At 35.5% G+C, this 16,401-nt stretch overlaps 1 protein-coding gene across 7 annotated transcripts in view; it reads left to right on the plus strand.

Moving 5' to 3' along the window:
* The window catches only part of ATP11B (ATPase phospholipid transporting 11B (putative)), a 117,703-nt gene that overhangs the window by 39,348 nt on the left and 61,954 nt on the right, over positions 1-16,401 (plus strand). For all 7 annotated transcript variants that reach the window (XM_021674510.2, XM_021674511.2, XM_064366845.1 and 4 more), the window contains exons 7-10: positions 530-633; positions 5,142-5,189; positions 8,531-8,595; positions 11,499-11,580. In XM_021674510.2, the coding sequence (XP_021530185.1) occupies positions 530-633; positions 5,142-5,189; positions 8,531-8,595; positions 11,499-11,580 (299 nt within the window). The remainder of the gene's footprint in view (positions 1-529; positions 634-5,141; positions 5,190-8,530; positions 8,596-11,498; positions 11,581-16,401) is intronic.

A 16,401-nucleotide genomic window follows, 5' to 3' on the forward strand; every position in this document is an offset into this window, starting at 1 on the left:
CTGTAATGGTACTTTCCTTTGGTTAAAGTAATAAAGTTTGACCTGATTAAGGAGAAGATTTTAAAATTACTGACTATTCCAAAAATTAAAAGGTTTTAAAAAAGAATTTATGTTATCTCTTTATTTCAAGGGTAGCCTCACATGGGTTTAATCCAAGTTAAAAACGGAAAGTGTTTTTAGAAAAAATATAATCTTTTACTATTTGTATTACTTTTAAAAGATGATGAACAGATTTATATTTTCTGTTTTCAGAGTATAATCAAAGGTGAAAATTCACAATTTAAACTTTGAGTATTAGTGACTATGCACACAGACTTAATTTCCTTATATGCAAATGGCCTCTGTAGACAGGTAATCATAGTAGCTTCCTTTGCTCCTTGTTTATTTTACATTTTTCTTTCTCTTGTCTAGCTGAGTGATCTCAAGTATAGCATGCCATGACTTCACTGATAAAAGAGGTTTGAAATAACTGATATCAAAGGTCCCATTTGGATCTTAAAACTGTACAATTTAATTCATTTTTTTTCAGACACATGTGGCAGTTCCAGAAACAGCATTATTACAAACAGTTGCCAATTTGGACACTCTAGTAGCTGTAATAGAATGCCAGCAACCAGAAGCAGACTTATACAGGTATGGTGTGATATTCAGTATATTCATTTTAAGTCCTATTTACAGACCTCATTTTTAAATAACCAGAAACATAAAATGAAATCTTTAGCTAATTAGAGACAGTATTTGTGGGGTGGGTTGGTGGGGGATGCGATTAATACAGTGAAACAAACTAGGAGCAGAAATTGCTAGAATTCTGAGCAAAAGATAATAATTCAAAGGCAGTGTTTTTATTCACAAGTTTCTTCACATTACTTTCTATTTAAGAACTAGCATGCTCACTTTGTAGCTATAACAGTAGTTACAGTAGACATAGGATTATTTTCTTAGAAGAAAATAATGATTCTTTTTTTGGTAAGCTCCATGAAGCCAGGGACTATTCTTTGTTTTTACTGCTATATTATTTAGAGGATACTACTTTTAAATTAGAATCTTATGAAGTTTTCAATATTTTACTTACATATAGTATATAATACAGTAAAAAATAATTTTATATAAATATTTAACAGCTATGAATTTCTCAAAGACAGAATCTTATTCATCTTATCTACCACAATGAACACAAAATAAAATATGTATTTTTCTAGTTTGTTAGATTTTAAAGATCTTGTTTCTGAAAGGAGAGAAAGGAACTTGTTTTAACATTATGGTTTACTAAATACAGTGTTGTATACCTTCAGTGATCATCTTCAGTAATCCTGCCAATTATATGTGGGCTGTGGAATGGAAACAACTTTTTATTATTAAAAATCAAATGAAAAGCTATGTTTACTTTTACTCAATAAATGTTGAGTAAACTATAAATTATACCACTTTGTAAAAATCACCTTCAGTTTCTTGTCATATTGTATATCTCTGCCTGTTGGTTGAAATGTTTCAAAGTCTTTAGCCATTGGCTTTTCCAAACCTCTTATATATCTGTTTTTTGGATCCATCTTTATAACAGAGGTTTTCTGTATGTGATGTTATAAAAATTGTACACTTTCATCAAAGTCAAATGCAGTGTAGAATTTGCCAGTTAACTAAAATCTTTGCAATCATGTGCTTTAAAAATCCTTGATAGACTGTAAGACATTTTTAACTGTGAAGAATTAAGTATTTTAAGATTTCTATATTGCTGTTATAGCTTGGTCTGAGGCAATGTCAAATTATAAAAATTTATTAAAAACCAGAAAATGGACAACTAAGCAAGCATAAGATTAATATGAGATGAAGTATAACTAATGCTTTAGTGTATGGTTTTTACATTATCTTGGAATATGGGGAGAAAGTTTGAAAAACTTTAAAATAAACAATTTTTCTTCCTTATCAGAAGTATATGTTTTGTTTTAAATATAAGTAAAACATTATTGCAACAGTCTTTTGTAATAGAAAACTCATAATTATATCACAACTTAAAATTTTGAATGCCATTTTTATTCATTTAACAAATTATTGTTCAGCATCTATGTGCTCATTGTGTTAGGTGATAAGATGAATAAGAATAGTTTACCTCCTTGAGGAACTCATGGGAATTAAAGACAGTATTTGTATAAAATTATATCTCTCATTTATGTGCTTATAACACATATGTGCTATATATTCACATATATTACATGTGAAATATTGCAAATATTTTAAATGTCCAAGTAGGAATATGCTTAGATAGGTATATATGTAGATATTTAAAATCTTTTTAAAGAATTGAATGATATAGGTACATACTGAAATATAAAGTTAAATGAAATAAGATACAAAGTTGGGGCTCTCATATGATCCCAGTTATGTAAAAATAAATGTGTGTGCAATAGGAAAGACATGGAATCAACCTAAGTGACTGTCAGTGGCAGACTGGATAAAGAAAATGCGGTACATATACACCATAGAATACTATGCAGCCATGAAAAAGAACAAGATCACATCTTTTGCAGGCACATGGATAGAGCTGGAAGCCATTATCCTTAGTAAACTGATGTGGGAGCAGAAAACCAAATACCGCATGTCCTTACTTATAAGTGGGAGCTAACCGCTGAGAACACATGGACACAAAGGAACAACACACACTGGAGTCTACTTGAGGGTGGAGGGTGGGAGGAGGAAGAGTAGCAGAAAAAATAACTATTGGGTACTAGTCTTAGCATCTGGGTGACAAAATAATCTGTACAACAAACCCCAGTGACCAAGTTTACCTATATAACCTACTTATGTACCCCTGGACCTAAAAGTTTAAAAATAAATAAATAAATGTGTGTGTATGTGTACTAAATAGATAGGTAGTTAGGTAACAAGATAGAATAATTGATAACTGCAGAAAGAAAATTCTGGAGGAATTGTGGATCAAAATTTAGTAATATTCTTGTGGTAGGATTTCCACCCATTTTTAATCATTTTTTTTCTTTTCCATATTTTTAAATATTTCTGTATTTTATTCATTTATTTTTGAAACAGAGTCTCTGTTGCCCAGGCTGAAGTGCAGTAGCATGATCTCAGCTCACTGCAACCCCGGCCTCCCCGGCTCAAGCAATTCTCCTGCCTCAGCTTCCCAAATAGCTAGGATTATAGTGTGAGCCACCACGCCAGTTAATTTTTTTTACATTTTTAGTAGAGACAGGGTTTCACTATGTTGGCCAGGCTGTTCTCGAACTCCTGACCTCAAATAATCCACCCACCTCAGCCTCCCAAAGTGCTGGGATTACAGGTGTGAGCCACCACACCCAGCCTAATATTTATTTAAAGAATGTGGATTGGCTTTGTGATTTTAAAAAGTATTTTTCATTGTTTTGGACAGTATTTTTGACCTGTTTTAAAATATTGCAGGAAGCTGAATTAATGTTTTAAATGGCTATGAATAGTTCAAGTGGGTATACGAGAACCTAACAATTCCCCAACATTTCCATACTTGGCTCTTTTCATTGTTTTAATGTTACAAATATTTTATGGTACCTTATTACAAATAAATTCACCAGTTCAAAATCTAGTGATCTAGTGGTTGGATAGTTCATTGCTTTCTCCTCTTTGATACAGTTTGCTAACTTGTCTGCCAGGACACTCCCCTCTCTTGGTTTACCTCCTAACTCACTATTCTGTCTGTCTCTGTCTCCTTTGCTAATTTTTCTCTTCTCCCAGCCTTCTTCCTGTTAGTGCCCAGGACTTGTACTGTTCCCTTCCTTACCTGTACCTTTCACTATCTACCTTCACTCCCTTGGTGATTTCACCCAACCTGCTGGCTTTAAAGACTGTGTACATGCAGCTGACTGTCAGGTTTATTTCTCTATCCCAGACTTTTTTCCCTAACTCCAGCTGCCTGTTCCATAGTTCCACTGTAGAAATCTCAAATTAATCAAGCTGAAAATTAAACTGCTAATCTTCCCTTCAGAACCTTTTTAGCCAGCAGTCTTTCTCATCTCAGTTGATACAGTCCATCCTTCCATTGCCCAGTCGGCCAGAAATCTTGCAATCAGCCATGACTCCTCACATCTCCTCTCCCTTTGCCTTTCTTCACCTCCTTACTCACATCTCACCCCAACTGATCAGAACATTCTGAAGGTTTACCTTCAAAATACATCCAAAATCTCACCATCTTTCTCTAGTTTTGTCAGAGCCAGTACCATCTTCTACCTGGATAACTGCTGTCTTACGTGTGTTTCACAAAAGCAGTCATAATGTTCCTTTTTAAATGTAAGTCGGATCATGTCACTCTTCTGCTCAAACTCTGTCCTGGCTCACTATGTCACTCAGAGTTGGAGCCCGTATCTCTATAACCATTTATAAGATCTGTTCCCATCCCCATCCCCCACCTTTCTTCTCTGCCCTGTTTCCTGCTCTTCCCCCTCTAGCTCATCCTCCAGATACACTGAACATACCGTATCCGCTCCCACCTTTTCACTAGACCTAGCCTTTGTCTAACTCTTTAACACCTTCAAGTCTTTGCTTAAATCACCTCCTCAGTGAGGCCTACCTTAACTACTTAATACTGTACCCTGCTTTTCTGTTTTCATAATATTTCTAGTATACTGTGTGATTTTTTGTTTTTTTATGTTCATTGCTTACCATCTCTCTCACTAGAATGTAAACTCAAGGGCAGGCATCTTTGTGTATTTTGTTCACTGATGGATCCCCAGCACCTAAAACAGTATCTGGTCATCTTGCAGGACTTACTGTGTATTTATTGACAGTTGATAGAGTAAACATCTTTGCATACCTAACTTTATGCGCTTAAAATTTTCCTTTTATTGAATTACAGGTTGAATATCCCTAATCCAAAAATTAAAAATCCAGAACGCTCCAGATTCTTGCCATTTTGAAAACATTTTTTATTCGTTACCTCATTTATAACTGGAGTAGAGGTAGCAAGAACTCTAAATGTTTTAAAGCTTAAGGACTGATAAGTATTTTTTAAATAATTTATAGCAAGAATATTGGGCCATTCATATATACACGATTGATTTTTGTTTCATATATAAGAATAGTGCAAAAACTCTAAAATGTTCCACCCATTGATGTCCTAAGTGATATTATATATTTTTGTAATGTGGTGAATTCTTTGATAGATTCATGGGACGAATGATCATAACCCAACAAATGGAAGAAATTGTAAGGTAAGAATTAATTTGTGTTATCTAATTACCTTTAAGTGGGAACTGTTTGGGGGAGGGACTGAAAGTTCCAAAGGGAGATTATGTAAATAAGCAGCCCATTATGGGAAAGAATTAATTTTGTTGTTTTTTGTTTTGTTTACATTTAGTGGTTTATTATATCACTTCAGAATCATTCAGTGAAAGCTAGAGTGTTTAGTTGGTTAATCCAGAACTGCTGGATTATGTCCTTAATAATAAACCACTAAATGTAAGCAAAGCATACAGGTGAAGAGGTTCGCAGGGCCAGGTACTGGGGAAGGGTTGTGGAGCTTCCGTGCTCTCCCTGGGCGTGCCACTCTCCAGAGACCTCCAGAAGCCCTCCTATCTCACTTCTCTTGTTTTTCTATGGAAGCGTCATGAAATCAGCTTTCTTTACACCAAAGTATAGGGCAGGAAGGACCCTCTTTGGGGAAGGCCTTATGACCCACAATTTAGAAAGGTGGCCCACAATTTAGAAAGGTGGGGGAAGAGGAGATTCCTACCTTGGGGTGAAAGGAGAGCAGGAGAAGGTCGGAGGCCTGACCCTGAGGCCTAACATATCCAACATTATAACAAAAGACTATAACAAGGGCTATGGGAGTTATAAGCCAGCGACCATGGATGAAAACTAATGTATATCTCATAATACCACAGGCCATCCCTTAGTTTTCAAACACAGATCCCTTACATCAAAAGAATAACAATTCAGAAGACACTGCCACAGTACCAGAATCCCATTCCATCAGTAATTAGTCCAGTCCATCACAGTGCGTAAGTGTGTCCCAGAGTAAGGTCACTCAGGTTTGCAGGCTGCTTATCACTCTTCTCAGATTCCAAAAGCAGCAGTGGTCTCTGTAAATAGCTTCACTCTTTTAGGCATCTGGTATTTATTATTGAGCTAAGAAACAATGTCATCTCTTGCTCTGAGCCTCTTTCAAGGTGTTAATGTAATGTTGGATTTCCCTCAATTTGCAACCCATTTATTCATTCATTTACCCTCAGCTATTATTTCTCCTTTTCTCCATTATGCTCAAACTTTTTCAGGAAAGGGTTAATTTAAAAGCACTTAGCATTTCATCTGCTAGTAATTTGTAGCAGCAGCAGCAAGTGAGGATGAAACACATCCCATAAAATGATATCAAAGTAATTTAGTAAGATTATTTGTGTTTTTGTATTTCTTTTTCTAATAATACTAGGTAGTAACCTTAAAAGGAAACATAGCTGCTTTTATTCAGCTCCTTATGCATTTAAACCCACAACACTTAGTAAATCTAAAATTTGAAAATGTTTTATCTAATGTTTAATAAGCATAAATGCTGTGTTCTTCTTTACTTCAGAATCATTCAGGGCAGACTGGAGTGTTTAGTGGTCAGTCCAGAACCGCTTAACTTACTTATGTTATTATTATTTTTTTTTTGCTTGGTTGGTTGTTGCAGATTGTTTTCCCTCAATGTTTGGGTTATTTTCTGGCTCCTAAATGAAATACTTTGTGTCAGTTCCAAGATAATGCTGATGGGATATGATTACATTATTTACTCATGAACATAAGCCTAATTTATCATCAATCTTGGAATCAGCTCTTGAGTTTCTAATCGTATTTGACGTTCTGCCTCTTTTCTGGGGACATGTTCAGTTTATACTGGCTGCATGAAATAAGTTACTAACAGAAATGAGCATTTTTTAATGAAATCTTCAAGACAAGCTAGCAAAAATACGATACATTCACATTGATTCGCACTTTTAATAAGCATTAACATAGGAGTATATTCAGTAAACTCTGTAGCAAGGTCTTTGTATGCATAGGATCTCTGCTGAATAACTATGACTAGGTTTATTTTGATTTTTATAGGGAAATAGTGAGAAATAGGATACATATTCTGAGTTGCATTAATATATGAAGGAAAATAGCAGTTATATTACTTCAGCCCCTACAATGGTTAAAAAAATGATCCACGTTCTCTACTGAAATAACCTGACTGAACTGATGAATTATCTTTTAATCTGAAGTTGTCCTTACCTCCCAATTTTATATGCCAATGGGAGCTAAAAATATTTCTGTTTATTGTTAGAAGCAACACTGAGTGAAAAATAGCTACTTTATAGCTCCTAAAATAATTTTCACATTGATTTTGGAATATCCATGGAGCACACTCCAAACATGACTGTATTGGTTCTCCTTGCTTCATTGCATTTGTTTACAGTGTTCGGGTTTGCAGGTATCTTCATAAATGGTTCAGATTATGTTTGGTTTGGATGACTGTGTATGGATATTTCAGAAAAGTATAAGGAATAGCAACAAAATAATGGCTTTTTAACTTATCCATAGAAGATTCTTATTTTGCTGTCACTAAAAAGATCAATTTCCTTTCTAGTTACTCCTTGTCATTTTATATCTCCTTTATGGAGAGAAATTCAAACAGCAAGAAGACCTGTGCTTAAAGAAGTATGCAATGCAAGTAGTCAAGTTGTACTGTGCAATCTTGCCTAGAGAAAGCACTAACATACCTTCTACGCTGTATTTTATAATTCATTATAATTTAATTGTGAACTCATACATTTATATGCAAATCATACTACAATTTATGTTTACATTGTGTTTTAATTCATTTTCCCTTTCAAAGCTGTTTATTAATTTTGCTTTAAAATTTTATCTTCTGCCACACATTTTTAAATCACTGCTTACTCTTTGATTTTGCTGAATTTTATGTTTAAAAATTTTGAAACTAGTGGCTTTGTGATTGTATTTACATGCATAATTACTTTTCTGAGTCACTAATCTTAGAGCAACTGAAATACTAAAGCAGGTGTTTGTTACAGTAACTAACATGATTGGCCTAGGCAGCTTTTTTTTATTTTTTTTATTTTTATTTTTTTGGTAGAGACAGGAGTCTCACTCTTGTCTCCCAGGCTGGAGTGCAGTGGGTGGCACAATCTGAGCTCACTGCAGCCTCCGCCTCCCAGATTCAAGGAATTCTCCTGCCTCAGCCTCCCAAGTAGCTGGGACTACAGGCGCACACTGCCATACCTGGCTAATTTCCTTTGTATTTTAGTAGAGGTGGGGTTTCACTGTGTTGCCCAGGCTGGTCTCAAACTCCTGAGCTCAGGCAATCTGCCCACCTTGGCCTCCCAAAGTACTAGGATTATAGGCTGAGCCACCACGCCTGGCCCCTAGGCATCTTTATAGTAGCTGGGATTTTGGTTTAATATGAAAGCAGTGTTGTAGCTATAGCTTAAGTACCTTCTGCTGAAGACGCCATTTTAGAATCGAATGGAAATTTTAATATATTCTGTGCTTTATGGTTATTTTCTTTTTTTTTTTCTAGACCTCTGGGGCCAGAGAGTCTCCTGCTTCGTGGAGCCAGATTAAAAAACACAAAAGAAATTTTTGGTTTGTGCATATTTAAACATTTTAAATGATTGATTGTGTTAATGCTTTATATGAAGTACTTTTAAAATACAACTTTGTGGTCTTTTGGTTAATTTATTAATAATTGTCATTTATGATGATTTTCTTATAAAGTTTCTATTAATGTAGTCTTGTATTTTTGTGTTGTTGATGATCCCTGTTTTTTAATAGTAGGCTAGAACCTTGCTCTTATCTTTATGGATAGTTGTGAAACTGAGTGCAGATAATTTATATAACACTTCTAGTAATGGTGGGTGATACCCAGTATAATCTGGCATCATGGTACAGTAAACCACTTCTATAATTCCATTATGATTATTAGCTTGGATTAATAACTGTGGATTCATTCATTCATTCATCTATTCATTCAACAAATTTTTACTGATACCTGCATATATACCAGGTGCTATTGGAACATACACTGACTACATCAGGATGAATAAGTATTGCTCTTGCCTTGGAGATCTAAATTAATATAGTACACTCTCAGTCAACTATAGGCAAATTGTGAAATTAATGATAACCTTTAGCTGTTACTTAGCTCCTCCCATTTCAGGGATGGCCCTTAGTATCCTGCCCTGCTGTGTTACCCACTGACTGTCTGTAGCTTTTGAGATCTTCTTTCACATTTGCTCTTTTTCTCTTACCTGAACTATATCTTGTCTATCAGTGTTAAAGAAGCCTGTATATTGAACAAAAAAAAAAATAGCAAGTGTTGGTGAGGAAGTGGAGAAATTAGAACCCTTGTACGTTGCTGATGGGAATGTAAAACGTTGCAGCTGCCTTGAAAATTAGTTTTGGCAGTTCTTCAAAAAGTTAAACATAGAACTATATGACTCAGTGATCCCACTCTACATATATATATACCCAAAGTAACTGAAAATGAGTGTTCAAGCAAAAACTTGTACAAGAATGTTCATAGCAGCACTATTCATGCTAGCCAAAGGTTGGAAACAGCCCAGTGTTCATCAGTTAGTGAATAAATAAACCAAATATGGTATATCCATAGAATGGAATATTATTCCACTTGGAATATTATTCCAAAAAGGAATGAAGTATTAATGCATACTATAATATGGATGAACCTTGAAAATATTGTGTTGACTGGAAGAAGCCAGACACAAAAGGCCACATGTTCTATGATTCCATCTTATGAAATACCCAGAATAGGCAAATTCATAGAGATAGAAAACAGATTAGTGGTTTCCAGGGGCTGGGGAGTAAAGGAGAATGGCGAATGTTTGCTAAATGGGTACAGAGTTTTCTTTGCAGGTGATAATATGGATAGTTGCACAAAATTATAAATGTACTAACTGCCACTGAATGGTACACTTCAAAATGGTAAATATGTATATTTTACCACAATTAAAAAAAAAAAGAAATTCATAAAATGTTCTAATACCAGAAACCAGAGTAAACCTTCAGGGCTTTTAGATCCTCTAATATAACACCGTACTTTAACACTTTTTTTTTTTTTTTTTTTGAGACAAGGTCTTACTCTGTCACCCAGGCTAGAACACAGTGGTGTGATCTCCATTCACTGCAACCTCTGCCTCCCAGGTTCAAGCAATTCTCTTGCCTCAGCCTCCCAAGTAACTAGGATTACAGGCATGTGCCACCATGCCCAGCTAATTTTTGTGTTTTTAGTAGACACTAAAAATACAAAAATTTAGGGGTTTCATAATGTTGGCCAGGCTGGTCTCAAACTCCTGACCTCAAGTGATCCGCCTGCCTCGGCCTCCCAAAGTGGTGGGATTGCAGCATGAGCCACCACGTCTGGCCAACACATCTTTCTAGTAACTTCATCACTCCTGTTTACTTTATACCATAATGAATGGGGTCCACATTTTGTACACTCTTAAAAGAAAATGTGTATTTGAATGCCTTTAGATGGATCTGCCTTGCCTCAGTACCACCTCTCCCTGTTGGATCATTCTGGCTATTTTACCATATTTCTATAATCTCTTGTTTGAGTTACAATACCCTGCCTTTAAGGAATAAGTCAAGATAAAAAACTTCCAGGACAAATATTTAGGAAGAGGGAATGACAGGTTCTACACTGCTTTTCAAATTGTACTATTTAGGGATGGGAATGAACATTTATTGATCATCTGTCAGTTTTTAGGCATTTTGTTAATTTTTCATACAGACCTCTCCACTCTATGAGGTGTTTTTTTCCCTTTTAAAGATGAGAAAATTGAGACTCAGAAAAATTACTTACCCAAGGATGTAGAACTAATAAGTTGCAGAGCTAGAATTCAAACCACAGTCTAGCAGCAACGTTTTTTTTTTTATAAGCTGGTCTTACCTCATTTCATTCGTTGTCCAGTTTTAGTCCCATTGCCACTGTCATCCTTGCTCATCTCAAAGTCGTTCAATAGGCAAACAAAAAATAGCACTTTCCATGTGCTTACTTGATTTACTCTGACAGACTTCCATATTATCTCTCCAGTGGTTATGGAATAGTATCTAGACTCCTGACTCCAGCATTCAGGGCTTTCACACTGTTGCCACGATCCATTGTCCCAGCCTAACAGAAAGTGCGTTTCCATATCTGTCTCTGTTAACACTGCTGCATTTGTAATGGCCTTCCCTGACACCTTTGTCTTTCCAGTTTCTTTTCCTTTATCAATTCTGATTCAGTAATACATTTTTCATTCAGATACCTGTTACAACTCAGGAACAGCACCCATGCCCTTCCCCACTTAGCCAGTTGAGTGACTGGGGTTTCCCGAAATTAGACTTAGAAAGCCTTTTAAAACTCTGAAAATACTTAAAAGCAAAATTATAATAGATAGTACACTAAAAGCTTTCATGCTAGTAATGTATTTATTTCTTGTGAAACATGCTAGAGGATTATTTTAAGAGACAATTTTGTTTTATAGGTGTTGCTATATACACTGGAATGGAAACTAAGATGGCATTAAATTACAAGAGCAAATCACAGAAACGATCTGCAGTAGAAAAGTAAGAAAACTATTTTCAATTATTTATATGTAATTATAATCATACTTTTTTATTCATTTGGTATAAAATATATAAATGTATATGTTAAGTAAACAGGGTGATAACCTTGGGAACATTGATAGTTTCTTATATTTTTCCTTATAAGTAACATTTTGCACAGTATTGGGCATTAGTAGATGCCCAATAGTATGACTTTTTAAATAAATACTGTTGGATAAATGGTGGAATCACTTAATCAGACTAATGCTTCTGCAGATAACAGTTCTAAAACTGGAAAAAAAAATTTTAATAAACAACTATTTGAAAACATTGAAGACAAACCAGAATCAAATAGAAATGGGCAAGGAGCCTAATCCTGAAAGATGATAGCAGCAAGGGGGAAAATTTAAAAGTACCACTCTTTGCCTCAGGGCACTCCCCAGTTTATGTGTTGCTTGAAACATCAAAAAGTCTAAACTTTACTGGATGGAAGTATCAGAGGACAAGGTTTAAAGCTGGAAGAGCAGCTGGAAAGTTAGGGGAAAAAAATAAAGGGGATTAGCATTAATTCCCTTCTGTAAGCAATGAGATGTAAGTGACAGAAGGGAATTAACTCTAAAAACTGCACATAAATTCTGCTGAAGTCCTTGGCTGAACTATGTATGTGCAAGGGCGACAACAGAGAATTTTAGTGCTGCCCGTTGCATTGGAGACACAGTTGGGTGTTTGAGCCAGGTGAATTTAACTGGCTACTGCAATAAAAATTGGCACTCTTCTGAGGAACATAAAAGAATACAGACATCTACGATGTATTATTTATAAAGTCCAGTCTGCAATAAAAAAATAAGCAGAATGTGAAGAAAATGTAATTCATCCATAAGAGAAAAAGCACTCAATAGAAACTGTCTCCAGAATGATCCAGATCTTGCATTTAGCAGACAAGAACTTTAAAGCATATATTTATATTTATTATAAACATGTTCAAGGGCCTAAAGGAAAATTTGAATGAACATATGGGAAAACTCAGCAAAGAAATGGAAACTCTTGACTTGAAAAACATAATTACTAAAATGGAAACATCATTAGGTGGGCTTAACACCAGACTGAGGAAATCAGACCAATGAACTTGAAAACATACGTAAATTACTCAGTCAAAGAACAGAGAGGGAAAAGGATTGAGGAAAAATGAACAGAGCTTCTGAACCATGTGGGATAGTATGAAGTTGTCTGGCATAAGTATAATTGATTCCCAAAAAAATAAAAGAAAAAAGGGCAAATAAAAATATTTGAAAAAATAATAACTGAAAATTTCTAAAATTTGAGGAAAAAACTTCAGCCTACACTACCAAGATCAGCAAACTCTAAGCAGGAAAAATGCAAAGAAAACCGCACCAAAGTACATCATGGTCAAACTACTCGGATCCAAAGGAAAAAAGAGTATTTCAAAGAGCCAAAGAAAAATGCATCACATAAAAGTAAATAACAATATGAGTGATAACTAGTTCTCATCAGAAACAACAGAGGACATTGGGAAAGGACATTCTCTTCAGGAAATGGTGCTGGGAAAGTTGGATAGCCACATGCAGAAGAATGAAACTGAATCCCTGTCTTTCACCATATAGAAAATCAACTCAAGGCTGAGCACTGTGGCTCATGCCTGTAATCCCAGCACTTTGGGAGACCAAGGCAGGAGGATCACTTGAGGTCAGGAGTTTGAGACCAACCTGGCCAACATGGTGAAACTCCGTCTGTACTAAAAATATAAAAATCAGCCAGGTGTGGTGGCGCATGCCTGTAATCCCAACTATTCAGGAGGCTGAGGCAGGAGAATCGCATGAACCTGGGAGGCAGAGGTTGCAGTGAACTGAGATTGCACCACTGCACCCAGTCTGGGCAACAGAGCAAGATTCTGTCTCAAAAAAAAACAAAAAGAAATGTGTATTAGAACCACAATGAGGTGTCATCTTGCCGCAGTCTGAATGACTGTTATTAAAAAGACACAAAATAACAGATGCTACCAAGGATATGGAGAAAAGGAAACTCTTGCACATGGTTGGTGGGCATGTAAGTTGGGATAGCCACTATGTAAAACAGTCTGGAGGTGTCTCAAAAAACTAACAACGTAATTACCATATGATCCAACAATCCCACTACTGGCTTTTATCCAAAGGAAGAGAAACCAATGTATCAAAGGGATATCTGTACTTATATGTTTATTGCAGCACTATTCATAATAGCAAAGCTGTGGATTCAGTCTGACAGTCCATCAGCAGACGTATGGATAAAAAGATGTATCCATAGCCGGGCGCGGTGGCTCACGCCTGTAATCCCAGCACTTTGGGAGGCCGAGGTGGGTGGATCACGAGGTCAAGAGATCGAGACCATCCTGGTCAACATAGTGAAACCCCGTTTCTACTAAAAATACAAAAAATTAGCTGGGCATGGTGGCGCATGTCTGTAATCCCAGCTACTCAGGAGGCTGAAGCAGGAGAATTGCCTGAACCCAGGAGGCGGAGGTTGCGGTGAGCTGAAATCGTGCCATTGCACTCCAGCCTGGGTAACAAGAGCAAAACTCCGTCTCCAAAAAATAAAATAAAATAAAATAAAAAAATTAAAAAAAGGTGTATACATACACATACAGTAGAATACTATTTGGCCATTATAAGAATGAATTCATGTTATTAACAGCAACATGGATGTACCTGAAGATCATTATGTTAAGTGATATAAGCAAGCACAAAAGAGACACTTTATTAGTGGCACATGCCTGTAATCCCATCACTTTGGGAGGCTGAGGTGGGCAGATCACTTGAGGTCAGGAGTTCAAGCCAACATGGCAAAACCCCATCTCTACTAAATATGCAAAAATTAGCCTGCATGGTAGCGTGCACCTGTAGTCCCAGCTGCCTGGGAGCCTGAGGCAGGAGAATCATTTGAACCCAGATGGCAGAGGTTGCAGTGAGCCGAGATCACACCACTGCACTCCAGCCTGGGTAACAGCAAGACTCCACGTCAAAAAATAAAAAAAGACATTTTATTAATATTTTTCAAAGAACCAGCTTTTGGCTTTAATTTTGTGTATTTATCTCTCTTCTGTTTCATTGGCTTCAGCTTACACCTTCAATTAATTTCCTCTCTTCTCATTTTGGGTCTGATTGTTCCTCTTTAACATCTTAAGGTGCTAGATGAACTCAAATGATTAATTATAAACTTTTCTTAAAAATCTGTAAATGAACTGTTACAAAATTCCTACATTTTACATGAAGCAATATAATAGCATCTATAGGTAAATTGTTGTAAGGTAAAGATGCATATTCTGATCTCTAGAGCTGTCATTAAAAGCAATAGGCAAAGATTTATAGCTAATAAGTCAGAGCAGCTGAATATTAAAATGTTTGATAAACACAGTAGATAGCAAGAAAGGAAGAACAGAGAATCAGAAAACCAGATGAGACAAATAGAAAACAAATAGCAAAATGGTAATCCTAAATTTGACCAAAAATTACATGAAATGTAAATTCATCAGTCTAATGAAGTCAGAGATTGTCACAATGGCTAAAAGAGCCAGACCCAACTCTATGCTGTCTAGAAGAGATGCAGTTTACATACAAAGATATAAATAGGTTGACATTAAAAGAAACACTATGTATATAGTAAGCATATGAAAACTGAAAACTAGAATAATTCCATAATTATACATGGAAAGTTTATCTAGACAGATCATATGATGAGTCATAAAACAAAGCCCAAAAGGTTGAAATCATACAGAGTAGGTTCTTTGACAATGAGGGAATTGAATTAAAAATCAATAACAAAATCTGCAAATATTTTGAAATTTAAAGATAACTCTTTTAACTGACTCATGATTCAAAGGAGAAATCACAAAGGAAATTTGAAATGTCTTCAAATAGAATGGTAATTTAAACCTAACACATCTACATTTGCAGACTCAAGGCAAAGCCCAGCTCAGAGGGAAATTTCTACCTATAAAGTTGATAACTTCCTACTGAGATTGACTGATTAAGCAAAAGAGAAGTGGTGTAAGAGAAAAAATAGGCCATTCAGGTATGGTTTGTTGATTTGCAACAAAGCAACAAGACAATTCAATGAAAAAATTAGTGTTTTCTACAAATGATGCAGCAATTGGATATTCAAATGAGAGAAACGTAAAACTTAGCTTTTACCTTATACTGTACTCCAAAAAGTTTTTGAAAATGAATCATAGACCTAAACATAAAAGCTAAAATTTTAAAACTTTTAGAAGAAAACCTAGATATCTTTATGACCTAGAGTAGGTTAAGATCTCTTAGGATACAACAAATATAATAATTAAAAAATTGATAAGTTAGAGTTTTTCAAAAGTAAAAACTTCTGCTCATCAGGCTGCACATTTAAAGAAATGAACATACACATTACAAACTGGGAGACAGTATTTGCAAAACATGTATCTGGCCAAAGACTTGTATTCAGAATATATAATGATTGTGTCTGTGTGTGTGTGTGTGTGTACCAGGTACATGTTTTGTACACACACACACACACACACACACACACGCCTGCCTACAAGTCAACAATAAAAAGAGACGCCAATAAAAAAAAATGGGCAAAAGCTGGAAGGTAGACACTTAAATGGCCAATAAGCACATGGAAAAGTATACAACATCATTACTTATGAGAGAAATGCAAATCAAAACTACAAGGAGATACAAATGCATAACTTACTAGAATGGTAAAAATTGTAAAGGCTAACTGTTTCAAGTATTGGTAAAGATTTGGAACAACTGGAACTCTTCTAAATAATCCATGAATCAAAGAGGAAATCTTAAAAATTTTTTAAATATC

The sequence above is a fragment of the Aotus nancymaae genome, unplaced genomic scaffold, assembly GCF_030222135.1.
Source record: "Aotus nancymaae isolate 86718 unplaced genomic scaffold, 86718_ANA_hifiasm-v0.15.2.pri h1tg000067l, whole genome shotgun sequence".
Taxonomy (NCBI): domain Eukaryota; kingdom Metazoa; phylum Chordata; class Mammalia; order Primates; family Aotidae; genus Aotus; species Aotus nancymaae.